This window comes from Sciurus vulgaris, assembly GCF_902686455.1.
Source record: "Sciurus vulgaris genome assembly, chromosome: 14".
NCBI lineage: Eukaryota > Metazoa > Chordata > Mammalia > Rodentia > Sciuridae > Sciurus > Sciurus vulgaris.
The window spans coordinates 16,348,919-16,368,732 of record NC_136475.1 but is presented as its reverse complement, the minus strand read 5'-3'; the positions used below and the strand labels follow the sequence as shown (position 1 = coordinate 16,368,732).

The 19,814-nt window shown below is 38.5% G+C and overlaps 1 protein-coding gene across 5 annotated transcripts in view; it reads left to right on the top strand.

The window, feature by feature from the left end:
• IL1R1 (interleukin 1 receptor type 1) overlaps positions 1–10,589 on the top strand; it is a 71,615-nt gene extending 61,026 nt beyond the window's left edge. For 4 of the 5 annotated variants that reach the window (XM_079110601.1, XM_079110602.1, XM_079110605.1 and 1 more), the window contains 5 exons: positions 3,229–3,346; positions 4,085–4,236; positions 5,641–5,784; positions 6,520–6,687; positions 7,241–10,589. In XM_079110601.1, coding sequence (XP_078966727.1) covers positions 3,229–3,346; positions 4,085–4,236; positions 5,641–5,784; positions 6,520–6,687; positions 7,241–7,659 — 1,001 coding nt within the window. In that variant the 3' untranslated portion in view covers positions 7,660–10,589. The remainder of the gene's footprint in view (positions 1–3,228; positions 3,347–4,084; positions 4,237–5,640; positions 5,785–6,519; positions 6,688–7,240) is intronic. The other variant, XM_079110604.1, reaches the window with a different exon arrangement.
• The last annotated feature ends 9,225 nt before the right edge of the window (positions 10,590–19,814 follow it).

Here is a 19,814-nt window from a genome sequence, read left to right as displayed (position 1 = left end):
CCTTTATTTTTTTCTTTAAAATTTTCCCCTTCAGAGCCTAACCCCACCCCACCTCCCTTTCCCTTTTTAGGAATTTCAATACCACAGCTGCCTTGCCTATCTGTTGATGTGCTATGGCCCTTTGTTGGGTGACCAAACATACGAATACCTCATATTTTCTTGATCCCCTCCCCAAGAATCCCTTTTTGCTCTGTTGACCATAGTGATGTTGAGAAAGTATGCTCTAAACCTGTAAAATGGAGAGATCTGAAGTCTCGATTGCATGGATCCCAGATCCCAAAGTAGCTTTGTCTTAGGAAATAATTATTTTAATATATCACATCGTCATTAGAGGCACATTTCACCCTGTCATAGGATTATCCTGACAGATATCAGTTCATATCAATCCCAATAAAATGACTTAGAAAAATAGAATTTGGGGGTGGTTCCTTAACCTAATAAATATCATCAATGTGAACCAGTAGTTACCAACATTCTTAATGGCAAAGCACCAAGACATTTTTAGTGAAGCCAACAGCAAGACAAGTCATGATCAGCATGACTTAACGCAGTCCTGAAGTGCCCAGAAGGTGATTGGAGAAGAAACCAAGAGAAGAGATGCTACTAGAAGGGGAAAAAAGACTTTTTAATTCTTATTTTCAGATCACATAATCATCACCTACAAATCTCAAGAGAATTATTGGGAAATTTAATTAGAATTTATATTTTATTTTTTAGATATTACAAAATTAGCATTCTAAAGTATTAGACCTACATAGCAATAACCAGCTAGAAAATATAATGGGAAAAGAGATTCCATTTGTAATACTACATGTCTGTAAAATATATTTTTAAATGTATTAAAAATGCGTGAGATTAATAGGGAAGAATAAACCCCCCAAAATATAAATTCAGAAAAATTGAGAATTCACAATGTGGGGTGGTGGGGGGGACTTCAATATGGAAAATTAATTCTTGGGAGTGAAAAAATCGACACCAACAGATATAATATATATGTGTGGTATTAAAATTCTAGAAAGGGGGCCGGCCTGGGGCTTAGCTCAGTAGTAGAGTGCTTGCCTAGCATTCAGGAGGCTGTGGATTTGATACCAGCATCCCTCACTGCCCCCGAGGGGGGTGCGGGAGGGAGAGACAGGAACTTAAAAATTTATGGAGAAGGGAATAACTAGGAAAAAATATATATAAAGAAGCCCCTAAGGGGGCAAAAATGAAACCATATTGAGAAATACTGATTTCAGAAAATTGTAATATTGACAAGTATGTTTTTCTTGTATGAGGAACTAGAAATTATAAATGAAAATTCCCTCAGATTTAATGAAGAGATTCATTATAGATTTACTGGAGATCTAATAAAAATGTGAATGAACTTAAAAATTGTCAGGTATTCTACAATTCACTAGGGCATTAAGATAATATCAGTAAGAAGACCTCTAAATGATAATAGTTTTTACTCTAAAACTTCAGTAACTAAAAGAATGTGGTAACCTTGGCATGATTGCACACATTCAGATTAATTGAGAGAGTCCAAACTAAATGGGAATTTATTTTATGATGAAGCAGCATTATGAAATAGTGAGGAGGAAAATTATTATCAATCGTGAGTCTGTCTGGAATGTTGAGCAGCTATTTGGATAAAAACATTAAGTTAAAATTCTCTCTCATGCTATAGAGAATTATATTCTAGATAGAGCAAAGAATAGAAACAGACCAGTCAAACAAGGAAACCTTATATACCTAAAATAAAATGTACATGGATATTTTCCTGATTTGTTGGGTAGAGAGCACCCTTTTATTTAAAAATATTTATTTAGGCACTGGGGATTGAACCCAGGAGTGCTCTACCCCTGTGCTATATCCCCAGCCCTTTTGATTTTTTATTTTGAAATGGGGTCTTGCTAAGTTACCCAGGCTGGCCTTAAATTGTGGTCCTCCTGCCTTAGATTCCCCAGTTGCTAAGATCACAGGCATGTGCCACCAAGCCTGGCTAGAGAGAGCTTTTAGAGAAACTATTGTGAAACCAGATAAAAAATTTTTAAAAAAATTCTGACCAAGTGAAAAATAAAGAGATCTACATCAAAGAATTCCTATATATAAACAATAGTAATATGAAAGCAACAAACTTAGAAAACTATTGAAACATTTTCTGTGAATTATAAAGAGTCAAAATCCTCAATGAATAAAGAGTACCTGCACATCAGTAATATGAACATGAGATTAAAGAATGGTTGATAGACTGATTGGGTCAGAAGAGTGGGGAGGGAAAGGGAAGGGAAGGAAGGGACTGGGATTGATCAAATTATGTGCAATACAGATATGGTCTAATGAATCCCTCTATTATGTACAATGATGATGGACCAGTAAAAATAGTAATAATCAAAAATGATTGGTATACATAAGGAACAGTTCTTAAAAGAAGTCAAGAAATACCAAGCTTATGAAAAATGTGAGTTCACCGTGAGTTGAGGAAATGCAGGTGGGCTGAGGGTATAAGCTCAGTGGTGGAGCACTTGCCTAGCCTGCTGGAGGTCCTGGGTTTGATCCCCAGCATCACAAAAGAGAAGAAAAGAGGGCGGGGGAAGGAAAGAAGAAAGAAATGCAAATGAAATTTTAATTCAAGTGCATTTTCCCCTGCTTCTCTTAATTGGTAATGATTAAGCAAGACCACTGGGTATCTAGGAGTTGGGGGAGGCTGGTGCATGCACAATCTGCTGTAGAGCAAGTGACTTGGTGTAGCCTCCCTTGAGAGAGGAAGTCTGGCCCTTTAATTCAATCCTACTTCCTTAATTTTATTCAGGGTAACACTTCAGGATGTGTACAAACATTGATATATAAACAAGGATATTCTCTGGAATAATAATCATATTAATGAAAATTTAGGAACAAATTGTGTTGAGCAATAGGAAATTGTTAGAGTATATTTATATTATTAAATACTAAGCTGGCACAAGGAGACTATTTTGGAGGACTAATTATGGAGCCTGAAATTCCCAATCCACAATAATTACAAAATAATAGACAATAAAATCCATTTATAAAAATTACTCATGTGCACAGAGAAGATAAGGAATGAGATACACAGAGTTGTTAATAGTGGGTATCTCTGGGTGGTAAGTGTAAGGCAATTTTCCTCTGTGCTTTTCTAGCATTTAAAATCTTTGTTCAAAAGCCATTTGTTAAAACAGATTTAAAACCAAGTCATCTTATGATTAAAAATATATTGCTTTGCAGGATCCAAGATCCAATTGCTCTGTAATGTCACTGGCCACCTCACTGACGTCGTCTACTGGAAGTGGAATGGGTCATTAATTTCATCTGATGATCCAGTCCTGGTGGAAGACTTTGAGTTGTGCGTATGCCAATCAATTTTGTGTTAAATTCTATGTCACATTTTTATATATCCTTGACAGTTTAATCTCCTATTGAAGACTAGCTGGAAGTTGATTGATCTTAACCCTTTGCTGCCCACTTTGAGCTTTGCTAAGTAAGCTGAACAGGATTTGTAAGATCTGGTACATTTAAGGTCAAAAATACATAGCACCGTGGTGCCAACAACTTAGAGGTCTTTCTTTTAAATTCAGTTTTACATGTTGCAACATTCCAAAGAAGCAAGTATCCTGAGTTACTCTTCCTGTTTTTAAAGTAGTTTAGAAAAGACTAGTTAAGTGGAGTCAAGAAGCAGGCACTCTACTTCCAAGTCTCTTCTTGCTTCCCATTATCCCTCCTCCTCATTGTCTTCAAAGCATTTTAGCACCTGCCCCAAAGGATTCTTGTTTAATGAACAAACTCTTCTTGTACGCTTCTCTGTGCCCCATGGAGACCAAAATACTTATGCTTGTATTTTTCCTTTTGGAAGCTGGTAATTTTAACTTGACTTCTTCACTACTGAGTCTGTTATTGACAAAGGTCTTGGGGTTGTAAAATCTCAGATGGGTATTGCCAGCAGTTTGATTATTATGCCTATGATAGAGGTCGGTGATTATTTCAGCTTCAGTTTATATTACAAATAAAGAAACCAGACATGCATCCTTATTTATGGTTGATACAATTTACTCACACAACTTCATTTGTCCTCTCTATTGAACAGTATGGACAGTCCTTCAGCCAAAAGAAAAACTATACACATCACAACGCTTAATATTTCGGAAGTCAAAAGTCAGTTTTATCTATCTCCATTTACCTGTATGGTCAAGAGTACATCTAATATGTATGCGGCATATATACAATTAATCCATCCAGGTAAACAACAAACTTATTTATTTGAAATGAGATCTTCTATTTCTTCTGTTCTCTTAAGAATCCAAGGCCTTTAGTTTTCCAGTGCTGTTTCCTCTGCCTGGAACTGTCTTCATCTTCTTTCAGCTGGGCAACTTCTCGCCTTCTTCACTTCTCAGCTGAGCTCTCTCTTCTTATCGGATGCTTTTCTGCCCCGAAGCCTGTCATTAACCCAGATGAGGTCAGTATGATTTCAAGTATGTCTAAATACAAACAACATGCAAAAGTAAACCAAGTTTTAAAAGATAACCTTTACAGTAGTTTCAAAAAATAATAAAATACTTAAGAACAAATATAGCAAAAGCTATTCAAGTCCTCTGTCAAACAATTTAAAAACACATTATTGAGATTTATCAAGAATCAGATAGATGTAGGGATATACAATATTCCTAAATTGAAAGACTCAATGTTATAATGATGTAATTTCTCCCAAAACTAATTTATAGATTCAAGATCATTCCTATCAAAATTTCAGCAGTATTTGTGTAAGTGAGTGTTTGTATGGATGTGTATGGTTGTAACAGATGGAGTTAGTCTAAAAGTCATATGGAAATGGAAATGGCCAAGAATGATAAAATGGTCTTAAATAAGAATGATAAACCTGAAGGATTTACACAACAGATATCATGATCTTGAATGAAGCTATAGTAATGAGCACTGTAAATGTGAACTATCCATTGGGTCAACTGGATCTCAACTTAGAAAATGGCATTAACTTTGTACTAAAATCCATTCCAGGTGGATCAAAGATCTAAACTGGAGAAGTGAAATAATATAAAGTTTAGATCGTATTTTAGAGAATTCTCTTATAACTTTAAGATTCTCTTTTCTGGATGCCCACTTTCTTCCTTTATTGTTTAAATTTTGCTTTTTCTCCGTCTTCTCCCCGTTAACTTCCCACTTCTTACCCATCTCACTCCTCTTCCGTCGTCATTGGAAGAGTAACTGGAAAGAGGCCAGGAGAATGTAGAGATGTGAAAAGATTCCATAAACCTTCTTTATTTCCTTGTCCCAGCTTTTGGCTTTTCCTGTCTGACTTTTGTATCTCAGGGAACTTTCATAGCTTATTGAGTGATTCTGACTTCTTTTTATAAAGCTGTGAAGTACTCTATTCTATTTTTTTCTGTCATTGTATATTCTGCTATTTACATGGAAACTTAATAGAATGAACTTTAGTTTTAGATAGTAACCGTGCCACATTCCTTTTTATAGTAGTATTCATTTTTAGTGATAACAGTAAATGAGTTAATACTACCCAAAGACAATCCCAAATATGCTTTTTCTACAATGAAAATGTTTGATTTGCTATGCTCAAATTTTTGGTTCTTTTTGGTTCTAATACTTTATTCTCCTCTTTTTCTGCTGTAGTGCCTCATTTCCAGAAGCACATAATTGGGGTGTTTGTTACATTAACAATTATAATTACATGCTCTGTTTTCATCTATAAAATCTTCAAGATTGACATTGTGCTTTGGTACAGGGATTCCTGCTCTGATTTTCTCCCCCCAAAAGGTATAATTTTGCATTCCTTGCAATATTTTCTCATTGAAGACGGTATAATTAGGAGATGTAGAAGATGACTAAGATGAATTTTACTGAATGTTCAAAATGAAATTGTAGTAGCATATGCAAAAATAGTAGTCATTCTTACAGATAATCGTAGTTTCACAATTGATTAGGTGGAGTGACATTGCTATTTAAGTTATTCCTTTAGCATTCATATGGTAGGATAAAGAGGTGTTTAGAACGTCTGTCTATAAATTCCTTTGGGGACATGCTCTGTGCTGTATAGGACATAAAGCACTTCAAAATCCACTTCCAAAAGAAAAACGACTAGATTTTCATACCTCAGGGAGACTTGCTCTCTGGTTGATTAAAACCTTGCAAAAAATTAGTACCACGATAATATGAAAAAGTAAGAATAGATAGAATTTATGAAGGAGACATTTGGGGAAGAATATAAAAGCACGGAGCTATGGAAATGTCCATACCAAGTGTACAAAAAGTGGCCAATAAATGCAACATAAGAACAACTTTGTAGTAAAGTACAATAAATGGGAAACTCCTAAGAGATGAACACTTTGAAAAGGTATATTATACTTTTGGTATTACTGCTTCAATCATGACATCATATAAAAAGATTAATATAGTTCTTTATTAAGTGCATGTTTCTGATAATGACTTTTGTCAAATCTCTTATTTTTCTTTTGATTCTAAATGCACTACATTTCTACATTTTCCCTTTAGCTTCAGATGGAAAGATTTACGATGCATATGTCCTCTATCCAAAGACCTCTGGGGAAGGGTCCACCTCGAACTCAGATATTTTTGTGTTTAAAGTGTTGCCTGAGGTCTTGGAAAAACAGTTGGGATATAAGCTGTTCATTTATGGAAGGGATGATTATGTTGGAGAAGGTATGTATATAATGCAAAAGAATAAAAGGAAACTAGTAAAACTAGTTGCTAAGTCTGGGATCTATCTTTCTAGAGGTCTCCACACAGGTGCACATATATGAAAACTTTAAGAATCTCTTCAGATATGTATGATGATGATTTTTCACATTTATTAAATGTATTCACTTCTCCCAGAGTTTGTTAGATCAATAATTAATTGTAATTAATTGGTTTTTTAAAATTGTTTAGGAAAGCACAAGAACTAGTTAGAACTAGTAGTTAACTTTACAACTGATATAGTAGTCTAGGGGCGGTGTAGATCAAATGATTTAACAAGAAACTTTTAAAGTTTTGACTGAAAGTTTTCTGACTTCTAAGTGAATTTCAAGTTTTGTAGGACAGTTTATAAGTGGGATTATAAAATGGGAAAGACTTCTAATCTTAAATAAGGCAAGAAAAAAATCTTTAGAAGCCATAGGGGATGGAGTGGGAAAAAACTTGTAAGGTTTTGGTTCCAGAAAAAATGATTATAAATTGTAATTTGACTAACTGTGCTGTGCTTCATGTTTTTTAGATGCTATTGAGGTCACTAATGAAAACATAAAGAAAAGCAGAAGACTGATCATCATTTTAGTGACAGACATATCAGGCTTCAGCTGGCTGGGCCATTCGTCTGAAGAGCAAATAGTGATGTATAATGCGCTTATCAAGGAAGGGATTAAAGTTGTCCTGCTTGAGCTGGAAAAAATCCAAGACTATGAGAAAATGCCAGAATCCATTAAATTCATTAAGCAGAAACACGGGGCTATTCGCTGGTCAGGGGACTTAAGAGAGGATCCGCAGTCTATAAAGACCAGGTTCTGGAAACACGTCCGGTACCATATGCCAGCCCAGCGGCGATCTCCTTCATCCAAACACCACTTACTGTCCATGGCCAATGGGTCAGACTCTAAGGAGAAGCATCAAAGGGAGGTTCACCTGCCTCTTGGGTAGCGTGGAGCACGTTGGCCAAGAGTTTTTTGGGTGCATCCCATCTTAGGGTGCTGAGCCTCCCGCTGACTTGTATAGTCATAAAACGTACCTTATCCCTGAGGTCACCTGGAATCACACTGTTAAGGGAACAGGAATTGGGACAATAGCAGGCCAGGGCAATTCAGAGCAGAGGGTTTGGGAAAGGCTTTATAAAGGACAACTAATGCCCTCTCTGAAGGTTTGTACTTCTGAGAAAAAGGCACTGAGACAGTGAACTGGAAGAAAAAGAAAAAAAGAAAAAAAAAAAAAAAAAAAGCAAGAAATGGTCACCATCTATAGATAGTTTTATTAAGTTGTCCACAGTCTGATGGTGGGGCTTTGGCCATCTCTGGGGATGCTGCAGGGTCACTGGCCCTGGAGTGTCTCTTCCAGGCAGCACGGCAGATGAAGTGCGCCTGACACCTCAGAGGAGTTGTCTTCTTGGAGAACTTTTCATGGCTTGCATTTCCCATACACATCCACAGCAAGCTGTCACTTCCCAAAGACCAGATTGTATTTTACAGACCTTGAGAAGTGTCATTAAAGTGAAAAAGGGATTCTCCAGGATCCCAAGGTTGTGGAATCGCCTGAGCTTTCTGTAGAAGAGGAGGAATTTTAAAAGCAGAAGTTGACCCACTTCTTCCACCACCTACTACTTTCCTCCCTGGATGACTGACCTGACCTTCCGTATGCTTTCTCACTTTACTTGGCTCATTGCTTCTTTGGAAAGACAGCTATGCTTGTCACCCCCCACTCCAAGCCCCGCAGCCTGTTTGCATAACCTTCCCCTCACTGGCCTGCAGTGTGAATCCCAGGTTAGCCTCCTGGGCCTCTGCACCTGCTCTGGTACCTTCATGTTTGCTGCGTCTCCTCCCCTGACTACAAATCCTTCTTGCATTTTCTCCAGCTGACCAGCTCACTGAAATTCAGAGTGGACTTCAGCACTCTGGTTCCTGGGCACCTTCCCCTAAGAGACTGCCACTCTTACACTCTGTCCCTCCTGCCGGTTAGCTAGTGCTGCCTGTTGCTGGTCCCCTTACAAAGTGGCTCCCACTAGCCAGAATCTGTGCTCTCTGAGGACGTCTCTCTCTCTGTCCCTTGCTGCCTTCCACAAGCAATTTGCACATGTGAAATAGATTTGTGTAGTACTTTATTGTTTAATAATGTTCTTGGATAATTATATCTAATTTTTACAATTATTCTAATTTTATATAGAGAGAAAGTGACTTTTTAAAAAATTGCTCTCTTAATTCTGTTGGATCTGGAACTTGAGCCTCTATTTCTGGTTTCTAGTCCAATGTTTGAATACTTGATTTCAGGTCATTAATTGTCCCTTCACCTGTCACTAATTGTTTATAGGAGGCCACTGACTCCAGGAGTGTTTTTACATCACAAGCAAATTAGATAATTTTCAGTGTTGGAATTTATAAAAATTATGTTTAGGTCTTATGTAAAATATTTTTACTTCCATGTGTTCTTTCCTTAAGGGTAAATATTTCTCAGACAATTAAAAATGAAAGCAAATGGTTTTTTTTGGTACAGAAAAAAATGTTTCAAAATTTGATCATAGTCATGATAATTAGAGCAACTCTGAAAAATCACAAAGCCAAGTTCATGTAACACAGGCATGGTTTTCAAAGTAGAATGAACATAGACAGGTCTTATTTTTTAAAAAAATATTTTTACTATTAAATATTATGGGTGAAGACAAACACTTATTTGAAAGGATTCTTTTTTTTTGGGGGGGGGCAGGTGTGGTTACCAGGGATTAAACCTGGCACTTGACCATTGAACCACATCCCTAGCCCTATTTTGTATTTTATTTAGAGACAGGGTCTCACTGAGATGCTTAATGTCTTGCTTTTTCTGAGGCTGGCTTTGAACTCTTGATCCTCCTGCCTCAGTCCCTCGAGCCACTGGGATTACAGATGTGCACCACTGTGCCCAGCTGGAAGGATATTTTTCCCCCAAAGCAGTCAGAGCTACAAAAAAACACACAGAGTTTAATATTTTGACTCTTCCTTTTTTACCTGTTTTCTCCTGCATCCGATCCACTAGCACTGAATAATAATGCTGCTTTGGAGCTGCTGTTTTCAAAGAAATGGGCTGTTTCTTTTGGCTGCACACAGAGAGCCGGAAGTCTAATGGGGTGGAGGGGTCTCATGACTCCCAAGGTCTGCTAGATGCTTTAGAAGTTTAATTCTGTTGATGATTTTTATCTGTCATCTAGCATATATACTGCCAAGAAGGCAAGTCAATTCTGAAACTTAGAATTAGCTAAGGGGTGAAGGTGGGGACAGCCAACAGTTTCGAGTAGCTTGGTACTAATAATTTAGAGAGGAACAAGAATGAAGAGATAAGCTTGAACAAGGATCCTAAACAGGAAAGCACAGTGTCAGTCCCCAAATCTCCTGGGAGGGTTCCACAGGATGAAGCCACATTCCTGATCCCTGTGACCTTCCTTTATATGATTGTCTTCTCCACCAAACACTTTTTAAAGCTCTTCCTTTCCTGCATTCCCCATTAATTAGATCTTACTGCACTTTCTAATGGTATTTTTTAAAGTTAGTTTAAGTGTTGAAGAAAAGTTTGTAAATGCAACAAAATATTTAATTACCAGTGGTTAAGACTGGCTTAGCAGAATTTATATTTTCCCTCCCCTGTCTTTCTTTCTAATTTTACTTGCAATAAAAGAAAAAGTATTGAGCCATTTTTAATGACACTTTGATAAATTATGTTTGTACTGGTTAATGAAGGTTTTTTTTTTTTTTTTTTTGTAAATCGTTTGTATAATTCTGCAATAGATGCCAACTATTTTTATATCTTAAAACACCAAGTTTATGTCCATCAATGCATCATTGATCAAGAGACTGTACTTGTTTTCCAATAAAATTGTTAAACTTTGTACTGAATATTGTAAAAAATCTGTCTGCCTGCGCTTTTCACAGCTTACCTGCACAGTCCCAGGTGAGGACACCTTAGATGGTTTTGTCAGCACCTGGGGTGAAATGGGAGGTGTCAGTTGGGCCTGGAGTCTCAAACTCCACTAGAAATGCTGTTTCCATCATCTCCCTCATGCGAAACCTTAAACTACTTGAACCCTGTTTCTTTGCCTATAAAATGGTTATAATGCCTGATTCATAGAGTTGCATAAGGATTGAAAAGATTAAATGTGGTACAAGAGGAACAGTGCCTAGCACAGCGTAGGTCCTCAGGAAATGGTGGCTTTGTTAGTAGCTATTCTATGAATTAACCTGGTTCTCCAGCTCTACTAGAATCTGCCAACAGTGGATAGAAAGGCGTTATAAACAAGATGTGGACTCTAAGGGCTTCTAAAAATAAAGACAAAAGACACATCAAGTTATTTTGCAATGCAGAGATCTGGAGCCCTGCCCAACCACAGCCCCAAACATGAAAGGATGTTTAGTGATCTAAATAAAGGCAGATTTAACATATTTCTGAGTGATATTTCAATAAATCCCTCAATAAAAATCAACAATGCAGAAACTTATAACAATTTAGGAAGCAGATATCTGGTAAGCTTGCCTATCCTGAATTTCTCACCAAAATAATTCAGATTGCTTTCTGTCATTTTGTTGTTGTTGTTCTTTAACCAATTAATGTTTTTTAGCAACTTGTTAGAAAAACCAATCCTAACAAATATTTTCCCCTTTATCACATAACTTTTTGTGAGTAAATGGAAAACAGCTTTTTTTGGAGGGTGGGATTGTCCAGAATTCTTTCTTGAAAGGAATCCCATTTGAGAGAAGAGACAAGAACTGTAAATTTCTGAACTGTCTCAATTTTGAAACTAGGACAGAGCACCTAATTGTGCCACATGGAGTGCGGATGTCAGGTGGATTTGAAGAATGAAATCCAGGGACACAAGGGTGAGAGCAAAGCACCAGGATTTATCAGAAAAAAAAAGAAAGCAGAGCTCCTAAAGAGGGAGGGGCCCCAAAGAAGGATGCCAAGGGGTGATTTTAAAGGCACACCTGATGGCTGAGCATAGGTGACTGGTGGGAACGATGTTAATGAGGATGCCTACATGGGTCAATCCGGCTCTGCAGGTTCTTTAGGCTTATTTACATAATTAAGAGGATGGATCCAATCTTGTGGTTTGCATGTCTGTGGGAGAAGAGAGAGTGTTTCAAGAGAGGGTAGATTTGGTGATTAGTGGTTGCCAGGGGTAGGGATAGAAGTGGCTAAGGATGAAGCTGTTAGAAACAGCATCCGGTGTTAAGGAGCCCTTGCAGTAGGAGCTGGCAGGGGCAGCAAGTAACAGGATGTCCTCCGGGCCTGATGTCTCCTTCCAGAACGGCATGATGTTCTCCTCCCCTCCTCCCACTCTGAGGTCTACCTTCCTGCCTCATTTCCTCAATTGCTTTGAATCCAGTTTTGTCATCGTGGATTACAAGGTGTTTCTATGTAGAAAACCTCCGTCTAGTACCTGGGATAGAATCTCAAAATGTATTTTCTCAATTTTACCATTGAGTGAGTACAGATACAATGAAAAGTTCTCCTTTTACTAAAATAAAATGAAGAAATGCATCACTACAGTAGCAAGAATTCATAAATAAGGAACAGAGTGCACTTAAAACTGTACACGGGGGGACATATGGAAGGGAATATTATGGGATGTAATAACATTTATTTTATAAACAAAGTACAAAAGTCTGTGTGTGTCTCTGTGGTGTGTGTGTGTGTGTGTGTGTGTATGTGTAGAGTAAGAATTACAAAAAATAGGTGGTATGAATAAAGCCAAACTTGCTCATCTTATTACCTGTTGCTCAGGGTTCTCCTGAGGAAGTGTTGGCTGATTCAAGTACATAAATCCTGCACACTCACTTTAAATCTGAACCCCAAACATTAACTCAGCAATTCTAAAATTTGAGCTGTTAGACCAGTTGAACCTGTATCTCCTGGATCTGGACTCCCCCGATCCTGCTGACTTCCCTGGCACGGTGCTCAAGCAGTTGGGAAGTTAATTTAATCACAAAGTGAAAGTCTATGAATCTTTCTTAGAACATTATGTTATGGGGCGCAACTTAAGAACAGACCGATCACCACTGAGAAGTCCAAATTTGAGAATCTTTATTAAGCCGGCCGGCTGACTGTCTCACACAATGCCCCAAAAAATGGCTATTGGGAGAACAGCCCCGACCACAGAGTTGTAGGGGTTCTTATACCAAAAATCACATCAATCATAAGTGTCTGTTGCTATGATTCAAAATTACACATTAACATCATAAGATCATCAACAGAAGGGGAAGTGGGTCAAAATGACCCTTACCTAGGTACAAACTAAAGAATGGTCGCTAATATCCACACAATCACTGTTCACATGGTACATTGTTTAGGAGCAATAGGAATCAAAAGAGAGCAATTCGTTACTACATATGAGTTGCCATTGAATATTATTAAACATGTCACACCAAGTGACTGATGATGGGCACAGAGGTGGGGTATTCCCATGGGAGAAGCTTATTTCCTACATAACATGGAGTCTCAGAGCAAAATGGAGTCTGTTTAGTCATTTCCCTTAGAGTCTGGCCTAGAACATTCTCATGGAGTCAGATCTGTCAGCCCATCACAATTAGACTTTGAAGTGAGCCTCAGTGTCATTGGGTTTTTGCTTCCAGGTCTGGAAAGGGCTTCACTGATAACCATTCCCATGGTGGTCCTGGGTTTTTCCTTACTTTATCACATCCTGGGCATGAGATTCCTCAGACTTTGTTAGTGAGAGGGCATTGCATGTTTCCCAGATCATGAGGGAACCCACTTCTGCTTTTGCCCATGTGGCCACTCTACTTCCTCTCCTCAGCCATCTTATTTGGTTATCTTGCTTAGCCTGAGTCAGCCCTGGCTTCTCATTTGCCTTAAGGCTAAGGATGTTGGCCATCTCTTTGTTGTTGTTGTTAACACTTTTCTTTGCTAAATGACGTTCCTCATTCTACTTAGTTGGTTTTGAATTCTTGTGTTTCTTAAAACCAGACTCCATGACCTTCCCCAAATTCAAAACACCGGGGAAACATGTTTGCTCTCAAGCTTACATTTAATCCCTTTAGAAGTGCTAACCATGTGCCTCACAGACCACTGAGAAAATGACAAAGTAAGAAAAAAACTTAAATTCAGCCAGAGAGAATAGGGTGAAGAGAAAGTTGTTCAGGAAAGAAAGTCATATGATGAAAGGTCTTAAATTCCTGGCCAAAGTATTTTGGCCTTATCCTTTGGAGTAGGTATGTGGGCACTATTGGAGGCTATTGATTAGGCATAGAGAAGGAAGTTCACCGGGAACTATTGTGAGTTTGGAGGCAGTAAAAGATGCAGGAGGAAGTCAGTAAGGAACTGGGTGCGGTACCTTCTCTGTGAGCGAATTGTATTAGAAATGTTCTAGTGGTCTCTACGTGCTCACGTCCACTGTCACGGGCAAGACCGTGCCGTACCACCTTTCCCTTGCACCTCCTAAGAGGTTTCTGTTTCTCCTTTCGCCCTCCCACACCTATAACCAATTCTTCACAGAGCATCCAAGCTGAGTTTCCTTTGACTTAACTAAAGTATTATGTACATTTAGAAAAGAACATATCTTATGGGTGCACACACCCATGCTGCCAACACTCAGATCAAGAAAGGAAGAGTTACCATAAATGAATTCAGGAAAGTACCAGGAGATAAAATCAATGCCCATAAATGAAATGCATTTCTATTCATAAGTGATAAGTCCACTGCAAGAGAAATTAGGAAAACAAGAGGCTCAAAAACAAGCAAATAAATAAACAAACAAACTTAGAAATCAATCTAGCCAGAGGTAAAAACCTCTACAATGAAAACAACAGAGCACTAAAGAAAGAAACTGAAGAAGACCTTAGAAGATAGAAAGATCTCCCATGCTCTTGGATAGGCAGAATTAACATGTCAAAATGACCATGCTACTAAAAGTGTTATATAGATTTAATGCAATTCCTATTAAAATCCCAATGACATTCTTCATGGAACTAGAAAAGGCAATCATGAAGTTCATTTGGAAAAATAAGAGAGCCAGAATAGTCAAAGCAATCCTTAGCAAGAAGAGTGAAACAGGAGGCATCACAATACAAGACCCTTAAACTATACTACAGAGCTATAGTAACAAAAATGGTGTGATATTGGCACCAAAATAGATAGATAGAATAGAAGGTACAGAATAGAAGATGCAGAGACAAACCCACATACATACAGTTATCTCATGCTGGACAAAAGTGCCCAAAACATACCTTGGAGAAAAGATAGTCTATTCAACAAATGGTGCTGGGAAAATTGGAAATCCATATGTAACAAAATGAATTAAACCTCTATATCTCACCCTGCACAAAGATCAACTCAAAATATCAAAGACTTAGAACAGAGACCTTGTGCCTAATAGAAGAAAATGTAGGCCCAAATCTTTAACAAGACACATAAAACGTTAGAAGTAAAATTAAGAATCAATAAATGGATGGATTCAAACTGAAAAGGTTCTTCTCAGCAAAGGAAACAATCAATAATGTAAAGAGAGAGCCTACAGAATGGGAAAAAAATTTTTACCACATGCACCTCAGATAGAGCACTAATCTCCAGAATATATAAAGAACTCAAAAAGCTTAACACCAAAAAAACCAAATAACCAATCAGACCAATCAGCAGATGGTCTGAGGAACTGAGCAGACACTACCCAGAAAAAGAAATACAATCGATCAACAAACCTATGAAAAAATGTTCATCATCTCTTACAATTAGAGAAATCGCAAATCAAAACTACTCTAGGATTTCATCTCACTCCAGTCAGAAGGGCAATTATCATAATTATAATAATTAATTATTATTAATTATCAATAATAATCTCTTATAATAAAAGCAATAAGTGCTGGCCAGGATATGGGGTAAAAGGAACACTCATACATTGCTGGTGGGGCTTCAGATTGGTGCAGCCACTCTGGAAAGCAGTATGTAGATTCCTCAGCAAACTTGGGATGAAACCACCATTTGACCCAGCTATCCTACTCCTCAGTCTATGCCCACAGGACTTAAAATCAGCATACTACAATGAAGCAGCCACATCAATGTTTATAGCAGCTCAATTTACAATAGCTAAAACTAGGGATGCCCTTCAACAGATGAATGGATAAAGAAAATGTGGTATATATACACAATGAAATATTACTCAGCCTAAAAGAAGAATAAAATTATGATATTTACAGGTAAAGTGATGGAACTAGAGAATATCATGCTAAGTGAAATAAGACAATTCTCAAAACCCAAAGGCCAAATGTTTTCTCCGATAAGTGGATGCTGATCCATAGTGGGGGGTGGATAGGGAAGAATGAAGGAACTTTGGATTATGCAGAGGGGAGTGAGGGGAGGTCGGGCAGTGGGAACAAGAAGGATGGTAGTATGGGACAGACATTATTACCCTATATACACGCATGATTACACTACTGGTGTGACTCAGCACCGTGTTCAACCAGAGGAATGAGAAGTTATGCTCCATTTATGTATATAAATGTGTCCACAAAGATTCTATTGTTATGTATAACCAATTAGAGCAAATTTTTTAAAAAAAATTTAAAAATTTTAAAAAAGGAAAGGAAGAGTTGCCAGCACAGGCGCATCCTTCTTGGGTCCTCCTCCCAGACACCCACTGCCTGCCCCAGGGAAACCTACCATCCCAATGTTCAGCAGTGTAGATTAATTTTACCTGTGGTTCAATATTTTATTTATGAAGTCAGGTACCATGATCTCCATTTTGTCGATTTTCTTTTGTGAGATATTGTATTTGTGAAATGTATTTATTGCTGCCTGTGTTAGCACATGTTGCTTTCTCGTGGCTGGATACTCTCCCATGGTGTGACTCTACACAACTGTTTCATCCCTTCTATTATTCATGGACATTTGGGTAATTTCTTGGTTTTGACTATGGTGGATACTGAGCCTAAGAACATTCTGGCAACTACCTCTTTGGTGACCATCTGTGTGGACTTTCCTTTGGAGTAGCCCTCAAATGGACTTGCTGAGTTAGCTTTAGCTGCTACTCACATGGTCTTCCCACTCAGTGCCCACTCACGCTCAGCCAGCAGTGACAGCGCTTCAGTTACTCCATCCTCACCAACAGTTGATGCTGTCAATCATTATGATTTTAGCCATTTTGGTGGGATTTAGTGGTAACAATAACATTTTTAAAAAGTGCATACGATTACATTTTTTCCTGCTTTAAATCTTCCAATAGCTTTTGATTTTACTTAGAATAAAACCCAACTTTTTTATTTTGGCTCCCAGCCCTGGTATGATCCAGCATCTGCCCACCTCTACGACTACATTTACTAGCCTTTCCCCCCACCGCCATTTGTTGTAAGCTGGTCACGCTGATTGAGTTCTGTTATTTGGAAATTCCCAAATGTTTTCCTCCTTTAGCGATTATATACTGGCTGTTCCTTCTCTGGGGAGAGCTCTTTCCCCAGATACCTGCTGGTGGCCACTTTGTCTTTGCTCATACATGGTTCTCATCAGTCTAAAATCATCTTTTCAAACTTTCTTACTGACTAGGCAACATCTTGATTAGAAGCTGCAAGAGAGCTTTTCCCTACAGCTGTTTCCAGCACTGAGCACAGACCGTGTGGCACAGAGCAGGTACTGTATTCAGTTCTGAGGAGTTAGCGGATGAGTGGGAGGGAGGGGCTAGGTGCAGGCTTGCAGCAAACCAGCTGTTCTTAGCACCATCCTCCAGTCTTCCACAGCTTCTGCTGTCTCTGCAAGTTCATTTCATTCCATCAGTAAAAGTCTCCCATGGAATTGCTGCTATGTGTTCCCAAGTTTCAGAGAGAGGACATATAAAAACAGAAGGACTTTGATATGACCCCAAACTCCCAACCCAGCCAATGCCGGATTTTGGAACATATGATCAATGCTTGTGAATGTAGTTCTCCTATGTGCTCACTGGGAAACTGCAGTTGGAGATTATATCCAGTGAAAATCATCAGATGTTTAATCAACAAATAAAAGGTACTATGCATTAAGTAAAATGTAATTTTATGTGAAATATTGAATAAAAATTACTCTTCTGAATATGTGTCATGTACTGGACTGAGGATTAAAGAGATTAAAGGTAAAATTTGGTCAATCAGAATCCCTCAAAACCTCCATTATACACAGATGACCTGCTTTTGCTAACTCTTAGAAGGAGGGGATGAATCTCTAGATGGACTTGATCTGAATCATAAACACATAACCCAATAGAAAGTGTCAGTGACCCTCTTAGTGAATGGTGGTTTTGAAGAACTGGCTAAGAATATTTGGATTGCAAACACATCTGCAAGTGGGAAAGAATGAGACGGGGAGTTGGTGGGAGGAACAAGATAAAGTCCCAATGTCTGTCAAACATCTCTTTTGGGTCCAGCAGGCTTTGATGGAGGTTTTGGTTTTGTTTCGTTTTTTGACACAATACCTTTATTTTATTTATTTATTTTTATGTGGCGCTGAGGATGGAACCCAGTGCCTCACACTGGCTAGGCAAGGGCTCCGCCACTGAGCCACAACCCCAGCGCCCCGATGGAGGTTTTACAATGATCAAAGTGGTATAAGGGGTGCTGTTGGGATCTGACCACAATGTCAGGAGAAACAGTGAGACCTCTGAGCCTCCCTGTAAAGGCAGAATCATGAGGTTTAGAGGTAGGATTTAATGGGTTCCCTACTAGTAGGTGATGGGAAAGCACACAAGCTAGTGGGCAGAAGGGAGAACATGAAAGGAAAGAGAGACAGAGGACACAAGATGAATAGTTGATAACATAAGCAAAGAGGTTCCTCTTTCCTAGTAATTAGGAAGTGGAAAAATCACAAGATAGCTTTTATACCCCCACTGGCAAAATTTATAATGTTTAAAATTCTGATATTACCAAATATTGCCAAGAATATGAAGGAACGAAATCCTTCTCTACAGAATACTACTGTGGGAATACTACTGTAGGAATTTGCTAATGTAGCAAAGATGTCACTAGAGGGAGTCGAGAGGGAGGCTGAGAAGGTCCCAGAGCGAGGACCTCAGATGGGTCCTTGACATATAGTGCGGAAAAGAGTTTCCAAGATGTATCAGAGGCACAGGCAGAGATTTATTCAGGAAAGCAAGGAGTGCACATTCAAGGGAGAATATGGGTGACCTTGAGAGTGACATGCATTCCTAGGGTCTAAGGTTTTTTTTTTTTTTTTCCCTTTCTGGGCTTTTTTTTTTTTTTTTTTTTTTGTACCAGAAATTGATCCCAGAGGCACTTACCCACTGAGTCACATCTCCAGCCCTTTTAAAATTTTTATTCGAGACAGGGTCTCACTGAGTTGCTTAGGGTCTCACTAACATGCTGAGGCTGACTTTGAACTTGAGATCCTCCTGGTTCAGCCTCCAAAGTTGCTGGCATTACAGGCATGCACCACCGCACTGGACACAGATTCCTCTTTCAAAGGAAACTTTGTGCAAGGGGAGCATGGGCAAGTACTTGCAGTTGACATCCTCCTGGTAATCATAAGATGGTGTATGGGAGTTTGGTGGCTCTCAGGATATTTAGGTTAATGTTGTCTCCTCCACCTGATGAACAGGTGATATTTGGAAGGTACCCTATATTATAGCTTTCTTAAAAGACTGTATCTCCCTTTGAGGGAGGATAGAAGACATAAGAATAGATAGACAGGAGACACGAGGGACAACACAAGAGTAACTTTTTGAAGTCCATATCTAAAAGTTACTTTTACATATCTTGATCACAAACAGCACTACTACATCAATTATTAGACTTTTCCACAGGTACACTAATGTAGCACTTTTCACAAAGCAGAACATGTTGAAAACAAAGAAGAAAATGACCCTCCATCCTACTAATGGTTAACATGTCAATAAATGACCCCCATCCTGATAACCTTGTGTCAGGAAACAGCAACATGCCCAGATATCAAGACAAAGGAGAACTAAAAACACACTCTCAGCTCTTGTCCCTTAATGCTGAGATCTTACATGTATTAATATGCCCAGCTGAGAAGTAGCTGGCCTGTTCCTCTCCAATGCCCACACTCTCTCCTGTCTCTCAGAGTGTGCACTTCTTTCTTTCCCTCAATCAGTTCAATCTGTGCCTCACTTTGACCCG